General features: G+C 44.2%; 1 protein-coding gene across 1 annotated transcript; it reads left to right on the top strand.

The window, feature by feature from the left end:
- Positions 1 to 774: 774 nt before the first annotated feature.
- GFAP (glial fibrillary acidic protein) lies at positions 775 to 22,545 on the top strand. The gene is made up of 9 exons (XM_066629241.1): positions 775 to 1,277; positions 5,990 to 6,050; positions 9,044 to 9,139; positions 12,518 to 12,679; positions 14,288 to 14,413; positions 15,641 to 15,861; positions 17,365 to 17,408; positions 19,385 to 19,470; positions 22,504 to 22,545. The coding sequence occupies exons 1-9, from the start codon at positions 775 to 777 to the stop codon at positions 22,543 to 22,545; spliced, it is 1,341 nt and encodes a 446-aa protein (XP_066485338.1).
- Positions 22,546 to 22,883: the final 338 nt, after the last annotated feature.

The raw sequence follows: 22,883 nt of genomic DNA, 5'->3' as shown, positions 1-22,883 counted from the left end.
GGGACAGGAGATTTGGCTGTCAGGTAGAGTTGAGCTGAAACACCTCTGATGTGAGCAGAGCAGCCTCTTTCATGATGCATAGTTGGGTACAGAATTCACACCTCTAGTCATTTTTGCAGATTGCTTTGGGCTTTGCCTTTCTAGAATGAAGCCGTTTGAATGAACGTCTGATCACTGAGTCTATGGAAGCAAAAGCAGAGGAATTATATTCGTCACACAAGTGAGCATTTCAAGAAATTATTGTAACAGTTTTCTAGCACGCTTAAAAAGCATGTTTACGAAGGTGATGGAAGCAAGAGCCACTCTTAAGCCTCCAGCATAGAAAAGGAAGACTCTGGATCCATAGTTGAACAGCTGAGCTGGCTGTATATTTGGAACAAGCCCATCTGGGATTCTGGGGCAATGATGTCCCTGTTCTTGTAGGAACTTTGATGTGCAGTGGTACAAAGATGGTGGCCATCACAGTTGGCCAAAGGCCCCAACTGCAGAGCTCGTCCAAGTGCATTCTCTCACTCCTCCATCAAGGGTGCTCAAGGCTTCTGTCTAACGTCTTTCTTTTGTGCCTTTGCCAGGGCAGAGGGCACTTGGCATGGTGTAAGTGAGGATCTGGCATGCAACCATTCCCCCACCTTCCTCCAGCCCTTTGCACGCACATGGAAGGGTGGGCCCTCCTGTATAAAACTCATTGCAGCACAGAGAGAGAGAAAGAGAGAGGGACAGAGAGAAAGAAAGAGAGGGAGGTCTGACTGCAGAGCCTGGAGCAGAAACCCGACCATGGAAGGGCAGAGACTGTCATCGTATGGAAGGCGCTTCGGCGCTCAATCAGCCTCCGTCCATCAGGCCCTGAGGTTCTCGCCAGGCCGCAGGTACGTGCCTTCAAGTCCCACCACCCGCGTATCCGTCACCAAGCTGAAGACTGCCAGCCTCAGCTTTCGTGCTGGCCCCAAATTCTCCCCAGACAAGGTGGATTTCTCCTTGGCGGATGCCCTCAACACTGAATTCAGGGAGACCCGCACCAACGAGAAGGTGGAGATGATGGAGCTGAATGACCGCTTTGCCAGCTACATTGAGAAAGTCCGCTTCCTTGAGCAGCAGAACAAAGTACTGGTGGCTGAGCTCAACCAAATCAGGGACAAGGAACCCACTAAGCTGGCTGACATCTACCAGGAGGAGCTGAGGGAGTTACGCCGGCAGGTCGACCAGCTCTCCAACTCCAAGGCCCGGATGGAGATTGAGAGGGACAACCTGCTGGAGGATCTCAACAATCTCCGGCAAAAGTAAGAGAGCTCCCAGGCTGTCATGGGGTGACCTGCACATGGGCAGAGATTGAGCAAGGTAGCCATACGTAAAGGCCATGGAACTGTGGAATTGGGGGGGGGGGGGACTTATTTGGACTTATTCAAAGTTATACTGATTGCTCTGTTTGAGGTTGGGGCAGAATTTTCCAACACAGCAGATTGACCAAAGAGGGGAGGAATGAAGTTTACCTTTTCTTCTAACGTGTGGCTTGGCTCACTTGCTTGAGTTACCTAGTGCAAATACTTTCAAATTGTGTTCTGGGGAATTCTGTGGTTGTTTTGAAGCTTCTTTGGGTTTCTTCAGTAATAAGATCAGTAATGATGGACAAGCTTCCTTTGGTGACAACTTGCCCACCAGTGACAATTTAACCCATTTTTTCCTGCAACACAGAGTTGGCAGGGTGGGGTGTGTTCTAAGGCAGGGCTAGGCAGACTTCAGGCTTGTGGGAGAATTTCATATTTTTACTACAATCTTGAAGAAGTCCACCAACTGGAGCCAAATGCAAAATAGTGACTCTGGAGTAGGCTAGTGGGTAATGGGTAATGGATAATAGGTAATTATGGCTAGTGGGTAATGGAGATGCTGCTGCTGCTGCTGATGATGATGATGATGAATACTTATATACTGCTTTTCAACAAAGTAGTTCGCAAAGTGGATTACATATTGAAATAAAACAATAAATGGTTCTCTGTCCCCAAAGGGCTCACGATCTAAAAAAAAAAAATACAGAAGAGACAGCAGTAACAGCCACTGGAAAAGGCACCATGCTGGGATGAAGAGACAGAGTTGCTCTCCCCCTGCTAAATATAAGAAGAGCACCAATTTAAAAGGTGCCTCTTTGCCCAGTTTGCAGTGGTAATTACCTGCTGCACTCCAAGAGTCATGCACTGGGATAACCTATAAATACAAGTTCAAATCTACATCAGAATCACAGTACTACAGATTAAAGAATCTAATGGAAAACACAAAAACTGGACAGCAGACAAAGGCAACTAATTCTTATTCATATTTTGCAGGTGTATAACACTGGAGCTTAGAGATAAGCTTAGCTCAAGGCCAGCTGTGGCAGGTTCTTTGCTTTCTTAGCTGTGACTTTCCTTGCTGTTTTAAAACTACTGGGAGTCAGAAACTTTTGCTGATCTGCTACAAACAAATCACCCAGAGATCTGCTAGTAGATCCCAACCTACCTTCTGTCTGCCCCAGCTCTAGGGAGACAGCAAAGCTCAATTAGCCTGGCCAGCATACCATGTGAATTAAGTGAATTATACCTATCCATAAAGTACACCCCAGAAACATCTGCAATGCACCGGAGTTCTGTGGCAGATATGTGGGAGTTCCTAGGCAGACCAGTCAACAAGAAAGGGTCCCAACAAGTAGGAAGTGTGAAAATAACTGATTCAGAGCGATTTGCTCTATAAAAGACCTTTCATTGATTTCCCTTTTTGTTCTGGACTTCTTTGCTGTTGGGCTAGGTTGCGTGGGTACCTGCAGCTCATTCAACTGGTTCCTGCAAACGGGGCTAAGAGGAACTTTTAAAGTGGCAGTTGTTTTATATTTAGCGGCTGTACCTATTCACCCCAGCATGGCCCCTTGTTCAGTGGCCATTTTGTTGTGTCACTTCTGCATCTTTTTTTCAAGATTGTGAGCGCTTTGTGAATGGAGAACCAGCTTTACTTTTCTTTTGCCCTGTGCAGCGCTTTGCAAACTCTTTTGCTGAAACTGCTGGAGAATAATAATGATCCATTGTTCTGTTGATCTCGATGGTCCCATCCAAAGCTCTTCTTCTGCAGCAAATCCTTCTGTCACTTTCTAACTTTCAAGAAATGGAGTTTAAGCACCAGAACTACATATATCCATTTGTAGAAGCAGTAAAATGTGGATCCATCAGCTCAGTCAAATTTAATAGCCACTTTCCCAGGGACATTGGCTTAAATCTGAAAGCATTTGTTCCTTGCATTACAGACTGGGTTAACTATATGCAAATGCTCAAAGGAAAGCAGCATGTTAGTTACTTACAAGTAATACTGAGAAGACCCTTTTGTCTCTAAAAGCATTCCTTGTGCCAGCCTGGAAGTGCTGTTAATGTAACTTCAAACAGAGGGGTTTTCTTTTTTTATAAAAAAAACAACCAAACCCACTGAATGTTTAGGGATGTTAAAGACTGTTCATAAGCCCTTCCAAGTGCTTTGAGAGTTCAAGGAAGAAGGCAGCCTGCTTCAGTGACAGAGTGTTGTTGGTGTGAAGAGTTGAGCAGGCCTGGCTTTCAAGGACTGATTTAAAATATCTTCTCGGACCCTTCCCCAAGATCCACCTGTTTGTAGCACTCCGTGATGTGCTTGGTTAGGCTTTCCACTTTTGAGGCAAGTGGGGGAAAAGGTGGTGGTTCCTGCTGATTGCATTAGGTCCTGAGAGTAGTCAGACAGACAGCGTCAGCCACTGGCTCCTTCTTCCCCCATCTGTTTTGCAAGAAAGATGAAATCCTCATCAGGACTCCCAGCAGAAGGCCAGATGAATTGATCCTGTGCTATGATCCAAGTACAGGGGTTGTTGTGGCTTTATGAGTGAGGCAGGTGTTGAATATGTAGAAGTGAGCAGGAATTTCTTCTCCCCGTGAGTCTTGTGCAGGAAGAGCCAGTCCATCCATGAGACCAACTGAAGATGTTGCCTCAGGTAGCAGGTTGGTGGGGATGCCCGTCTCTGCCCACCTTCACTGGTCCTCCTTCTCTTTCCTAGATTGAAAAAGAGAAGAGGGTGACAAAAAGGAAGAGGAAATGTGGAGGGTTGGGGAGTACCGAACTGAAATATTGCAGAGTAGGAGGAGCAGAGGGTGGCACATCAATGGATAAAGGGAACAGCATTTGGTAGGAGTCAGGAGGTCTTGAACTGACCTTGGGTGCAGGGCTGGCAATATGACAGAGACCAGCATTCTAGGCCAGTTACTGATGGTCATAGGCCCTCTGAAAAGCTCACTACCAGTCCCACTCACTTCCTCTGCAGTGCAGAGAGAGTCATTCCATCATCACCTCTTCCCTTCTGTCTCATACGCAACTGGGAACTATCCCTCATGGGCCCCTACACAGAGGGAAAGCTCTCATTTGTGTAGGAGAAGAGTTCTTGGAAGCAGTGGAGTTCCTTTGTTTCCTCCTCCAAACATACCAACTTCCTGACAATGCCAGAATAATGCCCCCATGAGTCTTGAGGGCAGTCTGTTAGGTGGAAGCCCACAGAGGGCCCTTTGTCAGAGCCACCCTCAAACATGGAGGTTCTCATTCTCCAAGATTATAATTGGTTTTTGGTGCTGCTTTACAGATGTTGAAATTTGCTCTTGCTTTTAGTTTTTATTTGTTCTGTTAACCATTGGTGGTGTTCTCTTCACATTATATGCTGCTCTGCCTATTTGTTTTAACTAGAAAAGCTACCAAACATTTTTTCTGAATCCATAAATTTGCAAGGCAAACGAGTCCTAACAGTCGGGAAGGCCCTGAGTGCAGAAGGGGAATGGAACAGCTGCATTTGCACAAGGCATTGGCTCTGGAGTACCCTAGTTGCAGCACTGTAAAGTGCTCAGGGACTGGGCTGGCTGAACAACAAGCCCCCCAAAGATGAACATTAGTGCAATAGTTCTCCTGCTCCGGAGCACTGCTGGAACCCACAAGAGGAGCACTGAAGTAACTGTGTGATTGTGCTGGGTTCAGGCTAGTTCTGTTCCGAGCCCCAAACAGGAGTGCTACGAATTATCAGCAGAGGGTTTAGGATACAGCATGCCATTCTGTTGCAGGTTGTCCCCACATGTTCACTCTAATAGCTAAGCTGGTGACCCCATGCTAACCAGGAGGCCCATGAAATGAGGCCGCTCACTGACAATCATAGAATCATAGAGTTTGGAAGGTGCCCACAAGGCCATCTAGATCTAGTCCAGCTCCCTGCCTGTAGCAGAAAATTCTCCTGTAACTTCTCCAGCCTGTCAAGCCTCTGCTTGAAGATGTCCAGTGATGGAGAAGTGGGTGTTTCTGCATGCTCAGGATATTGCCCATTTATGCCAAAACAAGTAAGCAAGCAAGCAACTCTACATTGTTAAATAAGGAGGCAACTACCCACCCACCTGCACCCCCAGAAAAAACTGCTGAAAAGAACTGTGCATGAACAAAGACAGAAAGAAAATATTGACAGAAGCTTTGAAAAAGACAGGATTCCTCCCCCCAAAGCAACAAGGATGATGATGATCAGTGTTTCCCCCTCCCTTCTGTCCCTCCCCTTCAAGAAGGAAAGAAAGGAACCTTTCCAGACAGCATGGGGCAGGGAGCTGCACTGCCCAGGTTGGGCCCCCACCTTCCCCCCAAACCTCCCAATGGTTACTAAAGGGGAGAAGAAGGCGCTTCCTCCCACAACTCTTTAAGGGCTCCAACATGTATTATTGTCATTAACATTCTACACAGAATCTTAAAGGAGGGAGCAGTAACCTTGTGAGGTTGAATGTGCAGGGACATGAACAAAAGGGGATTAGCAAAGGTCCAAATGCTTTGCAGAGGTTTTGACCTTGATGTGTTTTTCCTTGGCCTTGTGTTTTTTTCCTTGATGTGTTTTTCCTTGGTCACTTGTGGAAGCGAAGAACAGATCTCTCAACAAGAAGCACAAACACATATACACGCATCCTGACTTTTCTACCCCTCTCTCCTCCTTTCATTTAAGGTTACAGGATGAGATTAATCTGCGCCTTGAAGCCGAAAACAATTTGTCTTCCTACCGACAGGTGAGGTGGGGGGGGGGGTGAGATGATGAATTCCATCTAAGGGGCCTACAAGACATCCTCCCAACCTGTAGCTGCTTTGGGGTGGTTATTCCTACAACATCATTCAGGTGCTCTGTATGGAGGGAGGGATCGTATGCAAAGCGTTAGGCCATTTGGACTGTTAGAGAAGCCCAGCACTTAATTACTTTTTAAAAAGCGGTTGGAGATAGGTCTCCCTTCTGATGGAGAAAGGGAACTGTGACTGTCACTAAGTAAAGCAGGAAATGTACAAAGGACCAGATTGGGATGCTATGGGCCTCTGATCAAGAACTCTGCAGCTCCAGCACTGATTCTCTGTGCCATTCAGACTGTTGAGTTACTTAATAGAAAGATGTAAGAAGAGCCCTACTGGATCAGGCCAAAGGCCCATCTAGTCCAGCTTTCTATATCACACACTGACCCACCAGATGCCTCTGGGAGCACATAAGGCAACAAGACACCAGTATCCTGTTGCCACTCTCTTGCTTCTGCTTTCATATTAGCTATTTTCTCTAGAATGCAGATCCCACTTTCACTTACTTTTACAAAAAATCCAGACCACATTGTTGCCAATCTGATACATAACAATGTGTTTCCACGTTGCCATCCCATCTTTTTTTCAGACCTGATCTGTGGAAATGTCCTCGTTTTAAGACACAGTTACAGCACCAGCCTGTCTAGTGCTGTCTGCCAAAGCACGACGGAGACTTTTCAAGCCTGCTGTGGTTTTAATGGGCAGATTCTTTGCTGTTTTCTTTTAATGCAGCTAATTCCTGTTCACTCCCCATGGTCCTCACATTCTGAATAGCCGTTAATTAGTCAATGCTTGTTTTCTGCCAAAGGAGAGGGAAGAATTTGAATTACTGCTTTCCTCTTTGCAGCCAGAAAATTTTTCGTTAAAATTTCTGATACAAAACATTATGTAATACAAAGCAGCCATACAATCATGATAATTACAAAAATTAATGAGCAATTCTTCTTGCTGCAAAAATGAAACCCATAATTGCACCACTACCCTGCCTCAGGAAGAGTCTGGAGAATCTGAGGTTCCAGTCTTGAGATCAGTATTACAGGATGTGTCTTCAGCCTCTCTAAGATATGATGCTTCTAGACAGGCGGTTTCTGGTTTTAACCAATCATTGCTCCTCTACAATAAGCTACCAGATGATCTGCAATAGACTGGTCACCCTTTCTGTGTATGCATACATCTGCTCTGCAGTGGTAGACCTCCCCTTGAGGCACCCTGGGGCAAAGCTCCATGAAGCCGCCTCCTCCTGCGTGAAGCTCCCCTCCCCCACTCAGCTGGACCGACACGGAGCCTCACACGACTTCAGGACCAACAGGAGAAGCCATCTGAGGCTTCCCATGACCTTCAGGAGCCTTAGTAAAGCTTTCTGCATGGTCCTGAAGTCACACTGAGTTCTGCCCCTGGGGCATTTGCCCCGTTCAGCTAATGGGAGGTCCGCTACTGCTGCTCTGCTACTTTGTCCACTCTGCTCTAGTAAGTGTACGAGCCCTTAGAGGGGAACAGTAACAGTAACCCTATTAATCAATTTTTTAGATAAGGTTTTTTATTTGTATCAAAGCACTTTTTGGATTAGGTGCTATTGTGCAATTATTGTGATTGGTTTTTTTTTTAGGAAGCTATATTTATTTGGTTTTCTTTTTTGTGCTAATTAAAAAATCTGGGGGAAAACTGAAAAAAAAAAACACTGCTAAAATCAGGCCAACCACAAATTCAACATTTTTTTTCATTTTTTTTTAAATTTTGTAGTAAAATGCCTTTCCATTTAAGTGCTTTCATGTGAGAATTAAAAGCTTTGTTTGAAAAACACACAGATAAAATGGCATCAATGCAAAGTGTAATGATGGGGGTGTTCCAAAGTGTGGATGTGTAGGGATACAAACACCTGATACATCACCGCACACATCAAAACCACACCACTTAAAAAGGCAGAAGAGTCACACTAAGCGATCTGCTAAACCAGTGGAAGTTGTACTTATTGTTCCATGCTTTAAAAAAAAAAAGGATTTTCTGTGGTCTGAAAAGAGATGAGTGAAGCATGGGGGAAACACAAGAGTACAATTGTTTGATGATTATGTCTTGTAGACGCCCCATAAAGAAGGGAATGAACAAAGTATGAAATTCCAAAATAAATACCTAGTGTGATAACATTGTTTGGGAGCAAACCGATGTCATTGATTGACAGAATTTGATGACCCTATTAAAAATTCTTATCCAGAAAGAAGTTTTTTTTTTAAACTCAGAGTGATATCATTATGACTCATGTGGAGAAGAGTATCTCTAGAATTCATTCTGAAATTTCAGTCTTAAGCAACTAATTGATAAGACTTAATCTTGTGGTTTAATCAACAAAATAAATTCAAGAAGGGACATGACAAATGCTGATAAAATTAACAAGGAAACTCAAATGCCCCTGATACAACTGAGTTCAAAGATCAAAGTAAAGGACAAGGCACGCATTTATGCACAAAGGGTAGTGTGGTCTGTAACATGCAGCTAAGATTGTCTCTTTTTTCTTGCCAGAGGCTCTGTACCATTAAGCAGCTTCAGGGCTAGCACAATTTTAACAAGTTGCGTCCCTGTTTCTCCGTGCTGAGAAAAGCACTGAAGATTAATGTCCGCATTTTGTGCAACTTTTAAAGGCTTGGAAATTCTGCCAGCAAATTGCAAGCAATGACTTCCAGGGGAGTGTGAGTTCTGGCGTCTCTTGATTTTCCGATTTAACACTGAAGCCAGTGGAGTCAGGGTCTGCCCTGTGATTAGTGCATCACTGGATAGCCAGTCAGACACAGCAAAGGCATGGTTCAAGGTTCGGTGCATGGCACAGTGCAAGTCTTCCTCTCTAAGTTAGCATGTGACAATTATGATTGAGCAGGTGACATTCTGGGGACAAAAGAGGCTGAATGGCACTCATTTCCCCTCTCATCTCTTGAATCTTCTGTCCCCAAAGGATGTCGATGATGCCGCATTAGCCCGGATAGACCTGGAACGCAAAGTCGAATCACTACAGGAGGAGATCAACTTCCTAAAGAAAGTCCATGATGAGGTACAGAATACAGCAGGGGTCAGCAACATTCTTTCACATAGGAGCCAGACACTGGGTCATCAATAGAAAGAACATATGTCCATTCAATATACATGTGCAAACCTCTCAATTAGGCCATAGAGCTAAGAAAAAAGAGATGGGCACAGCATGGAGAGGTGAATGCCCAAGCAGGGCATGACACTCAGAGGAAGCTTCTGCCCTTAGTCTGCTTACACTGTAGGCTAGGGATGTCAAACTCATTTCATGGAGAGGACTGAAGTTAGCGTTCATGGCGTCTGTTGAGGGTTGGAAGTGATGTCATTAAGCAGAAAGTGACATCATTAAGCAGATGATGGCCAGAAATAAGCACTTTGTTCTCCCATAGAAACTTATTAGCTGAAAATGACAGAAGAGAAAATGTGCAAATCTTATTCACGTTTTCAAGATATGAGACAGCCCAATCATCAAACTGGGAGAGCCCAATTATAATGGGAGGAGGGTGGATAAATTGCTCCCAGGGCCCCATTTGGCCCACAGGCCTTATGTTTGACACCCCTGCTATGGACTTTATAGAGACAGAATTAAAACTTGAATTCTTTTTCAGGACCACTGCAGACCAGGTAAATATACTGTATCTTTTTGAGATTATGGACTGGCTTATTTTGGGTAATGGTCAAAATCCAGCCTGTGGCCTGTCAGTTTCCTATCCCTGGAATAGAGTCTAAAGCTATCTTGGGAACCAGGATGTAGAGGGGCACCTTGAAAGCCCATAATCACTACCTTGCTTGGCTTCTCTTCTAATTTGTTGCCTACATTTGACCAGTTACCAATGAGGGGGGCACTTTCAGCATGCTCTTTCCTCAGTGACATTGCCAAGAAACTAACCTAACCCCTTGACTCCCATTGCTGTCCTGAAGATGTAGTTTTTCTCATGTATTCCAAAAGGCTTTCAGGTTTCCTAATACTACCAACCCACCTGCAGGCCTGCACAAAGAAAGCAAGCATAAACAGCAGCATCACAGGTAGGAAAGGGAAAGAAGAAAACGTTGATGTTTGGAAAGCTAGTTAGAAAGTTTTGGTTTTGGCTGCAGGGCATCTCCAGATGGAAAGTATTGCTCCTTCTCTGTGGCGGTTCCTCTCTTCATTTTTCTCCAGAGAAAAACATTATGGCCACTTGTACCTCCTTTTCACCATAGAGGACAAGAGTGTCAAGTACTGATGCATTTAGTAGTAGTAGTAACTTTATTGTCATTGTGCTACAGCACAACGAAATTTATGCACCTTTGAGATACAAGCATAAATATATACTACAATTCCAACAATCGCACTCTACACACTCACCCACACATTCTATACAACATGCATCATAATATAAAAACAGCATAACAGACCATAATGCCCAGGAGCATGGTAACAACTATATCGCCTTATTCAACATAATTATGATTGTGGAATAAAAACTGTTCAGCAATGGTTTGGTGCATGCTCTAATAGTTCTGTATCGTCTACCCAAAGGCAACGGTTCAAAAAACTTATGAGCCGGATGGAAGGGGTCTCTCAGAATACTATGTGACTTCTGCAGACAGCAAGATGTATAGATGTCATCCAAAGCTGGTAGATGAAGGTTGATGATGTGCTGCACAATCTTAATAATTCTCTGCAGAATATTTTTGTCCCCTGTAGAGCAATTTCCGAACCACACCAAGATATCATAGGTTAGGACACTCTCAATGGTGCAATGATAGTAAGACACAAACAACTACTGTGACGAATTTAACCTCCCAAGCTTCCTCAGAAAATATAACAGCTTCTGTGCCTTTTTTTATCAACATGCTGGTGTTAATAGTCCATGAGAGGTCCTCTGTGATGTAAATACCTAGGAATTTGAAACTAGCAACCCTCTCCACCTCCTCACCATTTATGTATACTGGTGTGTGTACATCCCTCTTATCAGCACCACAGGAGAAATATATTCACTGGCAAGCAACCAGTGGCCTGGCAGGGAGTCAATGGCAGCCCTTGGAGAACTGTCAGTCCCCTCACCCCAGTAGCAACTTGCCATCCCTTCTAAGCAGCTAACTAGGAACCTTTAAAGGGTGAAAGTAGATGAGTACTCAAATGTGGGTGTTTGACCCTTTTTGTTTTCTTTTTTAACCAATAGCATGTGAAATGAGTGAAAACAGTGGTGGGAATAGGGGGGAGGGCTTTAGCATCACCCCTGCCATGGTTTCCAGCCCAGTTTCTCACCTCATGTTTCCCTATAAAACAAGTCAGACAGAATTGCCAGTAAGAAAGCAGCCTCAGCCATTAAGCCAGCAAAGATAACCAGGATGGTGTAGTGGTTCAGCAGCTGGAATTGTTCAAATCCTTGTTCAGCCATGAAACTCCCTGGGTGACTTTGGGCCAGTCACTATCTCAGCCTTACCTATCTCACAGGATTGTTGTGAGGACAAAAGGAGTGAGGGAACTATGTACACCACCCCTGATCTCCTTGGGAGAAGCCCATTTGTGGAGGCAGAAGAGAAAGCTGGTGGTCACTTCTCCCCTCGCCAGCACCACAGACATGGAATGTCCAGAACACTCCCCTCTCCTTCCCTGACCAAGACACCTGAGAAAGGAAAGGGGAGCAATCTCTGGCCACTCCTCTCCTCACTCAGCATCCTCAACCCTCAGAGAGGAGCAAACCCAGAGTGGTTTGAACACTCCTCCCTCAGGGCCCCTAGGATGCCAAGACAATAGCATCTAGAAATTGTTTAGCTCTTCTTTCTCAGCCAACTGAGAAACTGAGGCTGGGAAATGAGAGAGGGAGCAATCACTGGAGTCTTCTTTCTCATAATCCAGCAGCACTGAGGGAGGAACATCCTAACCTCTCCATGGGAGGAACAGTATGCATGCTTGCATGTAAGTGCCACTGAGGACAGCACAGGACTTTCCTCAAGGGCCCCCAAGAACCTGATGATGGCACAAGGAAGTAGATACATGAGTTGAATCAAATATATATCCCCAAATATATATCCCCAAAGTCATACTTCTAGGTCAAAGGTCTCTGAAAGAGCCACCCAGGGTCAGTACATAAACCCACTCTAAGACATACCTCCATCATCCAAAAAGTGGAGGAAATTATAATACTGTTTCTCAACTGTGTCTTCAATATTGCAAGTGGGATAATTAGATCAGCCTTTTTTTTTCTTTTTTTTTTTGCTTCCTTTAGGAGCTCTTCTCAAGTTCCAGGGCACCCCACCCCCCATAAAACAAGAATCCAACATGAACAGATAAACATAAAATCATTTATTATTCTCAGTTTTCAGTCTGTGGCCACCTTCAAATGTACTAGTGCACCCCAGGTGGTCATATGGCTCCCATTCTCAATTTTGTCACATTTGCTTCTCTGCTTCTCAGGAGATGCGGGAGTTGCAGGAGCACCTGCAGCAGCAGCAGGTCCACATCGAGATGGACATGGCCAAACCAGACTTGACATCTGCCCTGCGTGAGATCCGCATCCAGTATGAGTCCATGGCCACAAACAATATGCATGAGACTGAGGAATGGTACAAGTCTAAGGTACTGTATAGGAACAGCCCTGGAATGGGGATGGGGTGAGGGGGAGGAAGAAGAAAATGTCAAAGGGACAGTGGCAAGACTTGGGGGTCCCAAGTCCTGACTGGCATTTCTCTGACTGGTCCTGATTGGCATTTCTTTGGTATTAATTCACATGAGGTCACCACTAATTGCTAGTGCCAGGCAAGCAAGGCATGCAAAGGTAAAGCGACACTGGGATTTGCACCCATACAGTACAGCTTTCAGTTCAGCACTGGAAGAAAGTTTAGGATGTGAGTCACTTCAGTCTCTCCCTTAGCCATGTGTGTGAGATTTCTTGGGGGGGGGGGGAATTGATGGCATGCCCTACCTCAAACCTCACTTGACAGGACTGTGTGAGCAGGGTTTATTCTAGATCAGAAACATACAATTAGCAACCCAGTTGCCCTAGTCAGGCTAGACATTAGTTATTTGATTTTTCTCTGTAAACCGCTTTGTGAACTTTTAGTTGAAAAGCGGTATATAAATACTGTTAATATAAATACTGTTAGTATATAAATACTGTTAATAATAATAATAATAGACCTGTTCTCTCTATTGCTCATGTGAAGAAAAAATAAGCAAATACAAAACTGTAATTAAATCTGAAAAAAAAACACGCTTCTAGCAGGATCAGTCCAGGACAGGGAAACAGCAACCGTCTTACACAAGCAGCAATGGTAGTGCCAAACCTTGGTGATAAGAGGTGTTCAGAAAGAAGTATTTCCTCTTTCACTTCTGGATTTGACAGTACGGTTGATGGAGATGCTAAAGCCTAGGAGCACTGAAAGAAGTTTGGGTGTGGTCAAGAGAGTAGGGTAGCTGGGGGAAGCGGTGAGTACTGCAGGCCCCACAACACGTTGTGTAAGTGGACCCTTCCACTCGCTGTCAGAGCCATTCTGGGCAGCGATGGCAATGCACAGGTGCATGCTGAACCAAACAGCAACTCCTGCGGGGGGGCAACTTACACGGCACATTTCCCTCCTCCTCTTGCTATGCTTCTGGGTCAGGAATCAGGAAATGAAGCACAGGAAATTCATGTTGAAGAGCAAAACCTCCAGACATCTTCATCATCATCATCATCATCATCATCATCATCTTCTTCTTCTTCTTCTTCTTCTTCTTCTAATACATACATACATACATACATACATACATACATATACCAACTTTCTCTGTTTTTTAGACAGCAGTCAAGGTGGTTTACATAGGCAGGTTTGTCTAAACCATGTGGAAGACTCACAAAATCCTTAGTCACCAGACGTTGCCTTCACAGTGTGGTTTGTCTCTTCTGGCTGCCTGCCATCAGGCTTCAGCAGGCATCCTAAGTCAAGCCCAGTCAGGGCCTCAAAGTTTTTTCTTTTCTTCCTGGCACTTTCACTGCGGTGGCTAATCAGCTCATCAGTGACTCTGTTCTGGCACAGCAGCTGGTCACAGCCTGGCATCCTGTCTCCCCTCCTGAAATGAGGCAATGTCTCTCGTTTAGCTCTTCAGGCAGTCCGGGCAGCTCAACCATCAGTCCACGCAACCTCCTTTAATTTAATATAAATTAGCCAGTGGTAAACTTTTAACTAAACAAACTTCTCTCTGTAGTTTGCAGACCTGACTGATGCAGCTGCACGAAACATTGAGGCGCTGAGGCAGGCGAAGCAAGAAGCCAATGAGTACCGCCGGCAGCTACAGGCCCTCACCTGTGACTTGGAGTCCCTGAAAGGATCGGTAGGTGGAGTGGACGCTAGGAATGGCAGAGGACTTAGCTGTGTGTCGTTTCTGTGGGCAGGTCTCAGCCGCAAGGTAAGGGAGAAGAACCAGCGACTATTCTGCCTGGCTGCATCAATGGGAGACAGCAAGAGCCCCTCCATTGGCCTGGGTGAAACCAGTTGCTGCTCAGCTCCTCCCCTCCCAGAACGGTCTCCTGAAGTGACCATTCCACCTGGTTGTTGCATAACTTCATGATGTAAGGTAGCGGTTCCCAAACTTACCCTGGTTACAGCATCTTTAGTGTCACAGGAATTCTATCATGGCACCCTGTTGCAGCGGCACCACGCCTTGGGAGGGCAAAACAACCAACAGCACTTCCCTGAGATTGCACGATATTGGCCTGGCCAAGATGGCGGTGCCCAGGAGAGCTGGCACCCTGTGAGTTCACTGCAGCACCCAGGGGTGCCACGGTGCAGTTTGGGAACCACATGAAGGTATAAAATAGTTGATGCCATGTGCTAAGTTTTTTTATTTCTTTCCCATTCCTTTTCCTTTTTGAACCCTGTTGTACCAAGCTACATGCAGCATTAAATCTGTTTTTAGAAAACAAACTTAAGGGCCCAATTGTATCCAATTTTCCAGGGCCAGTGCAGCAATGCGCTGCATCCTTTGGTGGGGAGGCAGTCACAGAGGCCTTCTCAAGGTAAGGTAACCTTTGTTCCCTTACCTCTGGGCTGCATTGCAGCTGCACCGGTACTGGAAAGTTGGATAGGATTGGGCCCTTAATGCAGAAGTGACTTGTTATAGGAACTTTGGAGGCCAATTGTTCAATTTGCCTGGATAATAGCACAGCAAAAAGTGTTCATCTCCCCTCACTACATGCCAAACCCCCTGGGTCAGTTTGCCCCTCCCCCATTTCTCATGTTGAAAGAAAAAGACCACATCTAGCCAACTTCCAATTAAGCTCATCTTTTATGCACAGATATCAAATTCTGTATAGTTTGGCTCTCAGATTGTAGGCAATTATTATAAAATGTAGTCACCTTGTGTGCTTTGGCAGAAAGGCAGTATATGAAATGATAAGTAAAGACATAATACAGAATATACTGCACGTTTTTCAATGTGTGTCAATTTCAGTCTCCAAGCTGTTGTCAACATGAGTGTTGTGGACATTGTTGATGATGGTATTGGTAACTTCCCTTCATCATCACTTTGGTAACAGCAGTTCCATTTTCTTCTTTACAGAATGAATCTCTGGAGAGGCAGTTGAGGGAGATGGAAGACCGCTATGCTCTTGAGACGGCCAGCTATCAGGACACAGTGATCCGGTTGGAGGAAGATACCCAGAGCCTCAAGGAGGAAATGGCTAGGCACCTGCAGGAATATCAGAACCTCCTCAATGTCAAATTGGCATTGGACATTGAGATTGCCACCTACCGCAAACTCTTAGAGGGAGAGGAAAGCAGGTGAGATCCAAACACCCCTTCCATGTCTTGTATCTTCAGTATTGTAACAGCTTTTATTTATTGTTTGTTTGTTTGGTCATTTGTTTGTTTATGGCATTTATCTCCCACCTTTCTCCCTGAGGGGACCAGGGCAGCTTACAAAGGGGCAGGCACAGAAAAAGTAAGAAATCACAGTTAAAAACAATTGTACTCTGCCCTAAAAATTCATAAAACATTAAAATAAACTTTAAAACAACCACAAATCATAATTGCAACAGAAGAGCAACAGCAACACCTGAAAAGGACAAGCCTGTAAAGCTGATGTTAGTGAAAAAGGCCAAGACTCAGAAGGCTTGTCTGAATGAAAAAGGCTTCAGGCCTCATCAGAAGGTCTCCAAGGAGGGAGCAAGTTGTAATTCAAGAGGGATGGAATTCTGAGGGGTTGGTGCCACTACTGTGAAGGCCCTATTTCTTCCCACCACCCCACAATGTAAATTTCTACATTGAAGTTACTGAGTAGGCTCAGAGGCCAGCCCTGTCAGAGAAGAACTACAAATCTCACATTTCCTTCAGATATGTTCATGTTGGGCCTGGTCTATACATGCAGCAGAATAAAGTGGTAAAATTCTAAAATAATAGAACAGACTGCTCCACTTCAGACTGCAATCAGGAATATTGTTTCTAATCAAATGTTGATTCTAAAAATATGTTTCTAATATTTCTCTATGTAAAAACAAAATAGAGTATCCCTGCAAACCAAAAATTAGCACATCAGCAAATGGGCTAGGCAAGAACTTTTTTCACTGATATGCTCAGGTTCAGCTTGTAAATAAGTACAAGTAAATGGGGGAGCATTTAAAAGTGATAACCCCCTGCCCCAATCTGAAGTGGTAGAGTCTACCACCGCAGGATTATTCCACCAGACCTTATTCCAAAGCTGGGCAACTCAGTCATTGAACTGAGGCAAGTGAAAAGTTGCTGGTTTGTTGCCAGCTGGGCTCGATGGTTTAGTAGACATTTAACACAGAGTTGTCAAGCTGTGTCAGGTTTGAAGCTTGTCTTCAAGGCTCTCTCTTGGTCCATTGTGCCGATACCTGAGGACAGTAGTCCTAAAATCCTCCATTCTATCCCGGGAATGACTTTGGGCACAATCCTATGCAAGACTACTTAGAAGTAAGTCCTATTGTGTTCAATGGAGCTTCCTCCTAGGCAAGTGTGTATAGGATTGCAGCCTATGTCAAATAACGTGTTGAATATCGCCAGGTGATTTCCACCAAGCTTTTAAGTGATCCTTGGTATTGAAAAACCGTTCTTACCAAATCATTTCTGTCTGAACGACTCCTTTGTGGGATTCTTCTTTCCCACCTGAGCTCTGTTGACTTTACACTTTGTCCAGAACAAAGCTTTGTCCAAAACAAAGCTTGGAATGAATTAATTGAAGTGTGGAACATAAAGAAGAAAAAATAGGACTGAATCCCCAAATTCACACTCATCTTCTCCCTTTCTTCTTTGTTTTCTCCACAGGATCACCATCCCAGTGCAGACCTTCTCCAATCTTCAGATCCGAGGTGGGGAACTCATTCTGTCCACTTGGTCCTCACTTTGGGTCATGGGACAACTTTACATTATGCACAGTTAAATACTTTGCTCCATTTTCCCAAGTAGTGGAATGTTGAAGGAAGGTCTGAGTTCTCTCAGCCCGTTTTCCTTGGAGGAGGAAGTCTGACAAGTAGATAGTGTCTTTGTGAAAATCAGAGTCAGTTATACTCATTTTACAGTGTCAAAAGGAAATGGGAATATGGAAGCAGCAACCAAATCAGACATTTTTAGAAAAATATGTACATATTTATTATCTGGAGTCCTTAAACTCTTATGCATTTTTATCCTGCTTGATCTCAAAGACTTGGAATGGCTTTCACAAATATTGAGAATTTTACTGTTTAAAGAACAAAAAGATTCCTAAATAGTCTTTCCTTTATTGGCATTCATGCTGAAAGGGAGGAAGGTAACGTTGCACTAGCATCCTTCCCTCTTGCTAGTGAGATTCTACAGTCACAAGGCAACTTATGTCCTCTGAGATGGAGTTCCCAATGGTCTCCTATTCAAGAGACAGATGAGCTTTATACTTGCGTACTTGCAGCAATGCCACAGCTTCCGATGCCCCAGACTATGCCCTGGGCCCCAGAATGGGCACTGGGGCAGCCCAATCCTAAATTCTTGTGCAGAGATGCAGCAGAGCTAGCGCAGACTATGCTGCATCCCACAGGGGAATTTTGGCTGGAGGCCTCTTTGGGGTAAGGGGACCGCAGTCCCTTACCCAGCAGCCTCAATGGGTCAACTCAGACCTGTGTCAGTGATATCACTTGTGCAAGCCCAAGATGATCTGTGCAGGCAAATTGGACCTGGGTAGGGGGATGGGATAAAGCACGTGCTGGCACCACCGATCCTGACCCCAGCCTGCGCCCGCTCTGTCTGCCCTGTCACCACCTTTTCCCTGATCCACCAACTTCCTGCCATCCCTCTGCCCTCTCCCTCCCCCTGTCCTAAACTTACCTGGTCTGGTTGGCATCCCTGCGACCACCAGTGCCAGCGGGAAGAATTTGGCTTCCTACCAATGTGCCTACTGGAGGCACTGGTACAAAGCACTTTATAGCACTTTAGCCACAGCATGCACCAGCAGAATGTGTCTTCCACCAGTGCTACTAGTGAATAGGATTCAGCCATAAATTAAGCCGGATCATTGCAGGTCCTCATGTCCAGCAAACTGAAGCATACCAGGCTGCACCTAACAAGCCTCAGCTCCCAGCATCCAGCAGAGTCAGTTTTTTTTACAAAAGAGTCACATTTTCTCCAGGCCACTTCTCAGCTCTTCTTTAACTAACCCTATGAATTCCATACAGTTATCTATCCAATCAGTTTAAAGGTTTCTTTGCTCCTTAAAAATGGCCACTTAATCACACTGAAAGTGATAAGGCTAGTACTGACAGACCGCAATTTTCTTTTACAACCTGTTTCATCCCAGTCTTTCTCTTCCACCTCCACCACCATCATAATTGTGTCCCATATGTAACAAGCCTGATGGATTAGACCAAAAGTTCTAATTCAACATTTGGTTTCAGATCATAGCCAGCCAAATGCACCTGGGAAGCCCCCAAGCAAGCTGGAAAACTGTTGCAAGTGCCACAGTCCTGATCAGGGTCTGTCACCACCTCCACTCCCACCCCCACAGCTACTATTTAAATGAAAACACTTTCAGAGGGCCATATGGTGTGTTTAGTGTAATATGTTGTTTGACCCTGAGTTTTCTCCTTCTCTTCACCATTTGTGTCCTGTTCAGGGCATCAGAATACAAGAGGAGTTTTCAGTTCAGGATTTGTCACTGTGCCTCAGAAAAAAAGCTTTTAGCATTCTCCTCTGTTATTTTTGTTTGGTCTCATGCTAGACTGCCTGAAAGTGCACCACAGACCCCCAGTGGTCACCAGATCACTATTTAGTAGTTGCTGCTCTTGGACAATGACCAGGGTGTTCTTTCCCTCTTCACCAGAAACCAGCCTGGATACAAAGTCTGTTTCTGAGGCCCATCTGAAGAGGAGCGTTGTGGTCAAAACAGTGGAGACAAGAGATGGAGAGGTAGGCAAAAACTACCCATGTCTTCCATTTCTGATCACAAAATTACAAAGCATCCAGTGGAATATTTAATTCAGACACCTGAAGCATCCATGAAGATGCTTGTCCCACCCACTTTCTTTCCACCCCTCCCCAGACAAATTGTTCTATTAGTGGCCTAATCTTATAGTTCAGAAGTTCTTCCTAACCTTCAACCTGCTTCTGTCTCCTTGTAGTTAAAATTGGTTAAGTCTTATTTTACTATCAGCGTGTGGATGACTGTACCCCTTCTTTCTGCCAAGATTCTTTGTTAAGTGTTAGAATATCTTAAATTAGATGTCATACCATATATGTACCAACCTCCTTCCATCTTTCCTCTTAGGATTTGCCTTCTAGAACCTTTATCAGCTTCATAGCTCTCCTCCACATCCGTTTTCAGTTTGTCAGAATTCAAACTTGACTTGAGGTATTCAGAGTTCCAAAGGAGTTCTTAACCCATTTTTGCCCAGCCCACAGGTGTACCCATTTGGTCCCTGTTGTGTATATGGAACATTTGGCAGAAATGGCTTTTAACAACATTTTGCTGAACCTTACTGTAACTTGCAAAGGCTTGGAACCAATGTTGGTATTCTGAAAAGTGAACGGCGCAGGGCTTTTTGAACTCTGTTGGTTGTCTGCTAGAACCTCTCCATTTTCTCTCCAGCAGGCTGCTGCCTGACTAGTTGTCCTTGTTTTGTTGTACCCTGAGATTCTCCTTTTCTTTGTGTAACACTTGACATATATTCTTGTTGGCATTCATTCTGTTGCACTCTACCTGTTCTGTAGTTTATGGTGATGGAAACACTAGTGATATTTGTGGCTTGCAACTTTCATTTCTTCCAATAGCTGGAGATGGCAGTGAGGAGGGCTGAGACATAGTCCGAAAAGATGGGAAAATGAATTATCTAACATTGTCATAGTGAGTCTTTCGAAGTAGGGGGAAAATCCCTAAACTCTTATCAGTCACTAGGGAGGGAATAATGAATCTTAAACACAGTATGGGACTACCTTTCTGCACCACTTCATGGTTCTTATAATTTTGGGTGCTATCATTCTCAGCATACAGAAGCTGTTCAACTAGATTGGAGCGCAAGACCTAATTTCCTCTGCATACATGTTGCTGAACCTGAGTTGCTATTCAGGTTCATATCAATAACTCAGACTGAAAGACTTCCAAGAAGAACTTGATAGGAAATACTTAGCTTGGACTCAAGCAGAGCAGAATAACAAACCTGATAAGCAAAGGGTCCTAGCTTCTCGCGACGCATCCAGAACATGCATGTGAATGATAGACATTTGGGATTATCTTACAATAATTATTCGTACTCACACAGCGCTTTAGACTGTTCAGATGACTTCGGCTGTGTTGAGTCTAATATTTTATAACAATACTGTAAGGTAAGCCATATAGCAGCTTGGGGGGGGAGGGGCTCAAGCTAAGAGTGAAGGGTAGCTAGTGAGTTCCTAGCAAAGCTCAGATTCCAGCTGAGACTTCTTGTTTCACAGTTCAATATCTTAGCCATTATGACCAAACATTTTGCTCTTTTACATGCAGTGGAATATACATGTGTAAGTTATATTGGACAATATATGTTGCTTGTCTGAAGGGCCAAGCTAGACAGGACATTTGGGAGGGCTATCATCGGAACTTGCATGGCTTTTTGCAAAAGTAAATGACAGAGGGTGATTTGGATTGGGGCTACAGCACTATGGGAGGAGTTTTTAACATTTTCTCCTTGCCATTTTAAATTACCCCCTTCAAAACTGCTTTTTCTCCTTGGAGCAAAACACACAGCTTTCTTTTTAAGATAAGATACCTTTCTGTTTTGCTTTGCTGAGCAGCTTCGGGGAATTGAAAATTAGGAGAACATAGTAAGAGAAGGGTTAAAAATACTTCTCCCAAGTGCATTGCCTCTTATCCAAATCCCCACCCCTCAGCACAGAATTAGCCGATTCTGAAAACTGCAGGAGGTTCCATGATGGATCTTCCAATGTCATGTCAAATTTTGTGCTAAATTAAGCCCTTCCAGAGGTGCTTAATTTGAGTGAAGTCCTCTGGCTCCCTCTGGTGTTCGACAGAACTGACCACAGGTGAATAGACACCTGCTGTATGGCTTCCTTCTTTTTTTCTTTTGGAAAATATCCGTGATAATTAAAATTCTTTGCTTGGGGCTGAAATCGTCCATTTTACATTTTTCAGGTCCGTCCCACCATTTAAACTTCCATTCAGGGTGAACAAACCCTCTAGCTACATTTTTTTTTAAATTTACTACACATTTACCCAGTTTTTTTCCTTGTAAGGGGACTCAAAGCAGTTTACAGAAAATCAAACCATAAAATCAAACTAAAAATACAAAAAATCATAAAATCACAATTAAAACAATTACAATATACCATAAAAAATTCCTAAGAACAATTAAGACAACCTTAAAACAAGTTACAATAAACACAGATGAATAGTAGGTATAACAGACCAATAAAACACAGAGCAACAGCAGGGCAGAGCCTGTAAAAACTGGATGTCTTTGTTAAAATGGCTGGGATCTCAGAAAGCTTGTCTATAAAGAAACATCTTCAGGCCCTGGCAGAAGGCCTCTAAGGAGGGAGAAGTTCGTAGAGGTTGGTGCCATAAGGTTGGTACCAATATTTTGAAGGCCCCATTTCTTGCTGCTGCCCCTCTCACCTATATAGGCAATAGCACTTGTAAAATTTATATAGCTCTTGGAACTGTAAGAGGAACTATTTCATTGCTTAGGTTTCAGTTCAGTCTTACCAACACTAGACCCAAAAAACTGATGAAAACTCCAGTTTCAAGCTCTGTGCCTGGCACCTGTGTAGACTGACCTTGAATTTTTCTTTAAAAAGCAATAGGAACTTGAATGTTCCAAAAAAGAGCCTACAAATCAAACTGAGTAGGAGCATTTCATCACTGCAGTCACATTCTTCGTGTTCCATAGCTAAGGGCTAAGTTCATAACCAAGCAAGGGGATGAACTTTCCTCTTTTTCTTCTCACTCAGGTGATCAAGGAGTCCACCCAGGAGCACAAGGAAGTGGCGTGAAGCAGGCAACAACGAAGTAAAAGCCACATTAGTGGTGCAGCAGAGGACGCTTGTAGCTGTAGGATGCTAGGAGAGCTTGACTTCTTCCTCATGCTTCCATGCCACAGCCAAAAAGGAGCTCCCAGACATGCAGCAACCACAGCAAACATGCAACTGTTGGAGAACCTGCAAGAGGTTGAAAACATTTGCAAATCTAATAATTCACGAGTAAGCATAACCAGCCGCTAATTATGTCTCAGTAGCTTGGCACTTCGGCCTGCCATAGGCATGTTTTGGGCCTACTCCTGTCTCTCATCCTACCTATTCCAGTGATGTGCATTTTCACCTGTTCAAACAGG

This window comes from Tiliqua scincoides, chromosome 5, assembly GCF_035046505.1.
Source record: "Tiliqua scincoides isolate rTilSci1 chromosome 5, rTilSci1.hap2, whole genome shotgun sequence".
Taxonomy (NCBI): domain Eukaryota; kingdom Metazoa; phylum Chordata; class Lepidosauria; order Squamata; family Scincidae; genus Tiliqua; species Tiliqua scincoides.
This window is presented reverse-complemented; position numbering and strand designations above follow the sequence as displayed.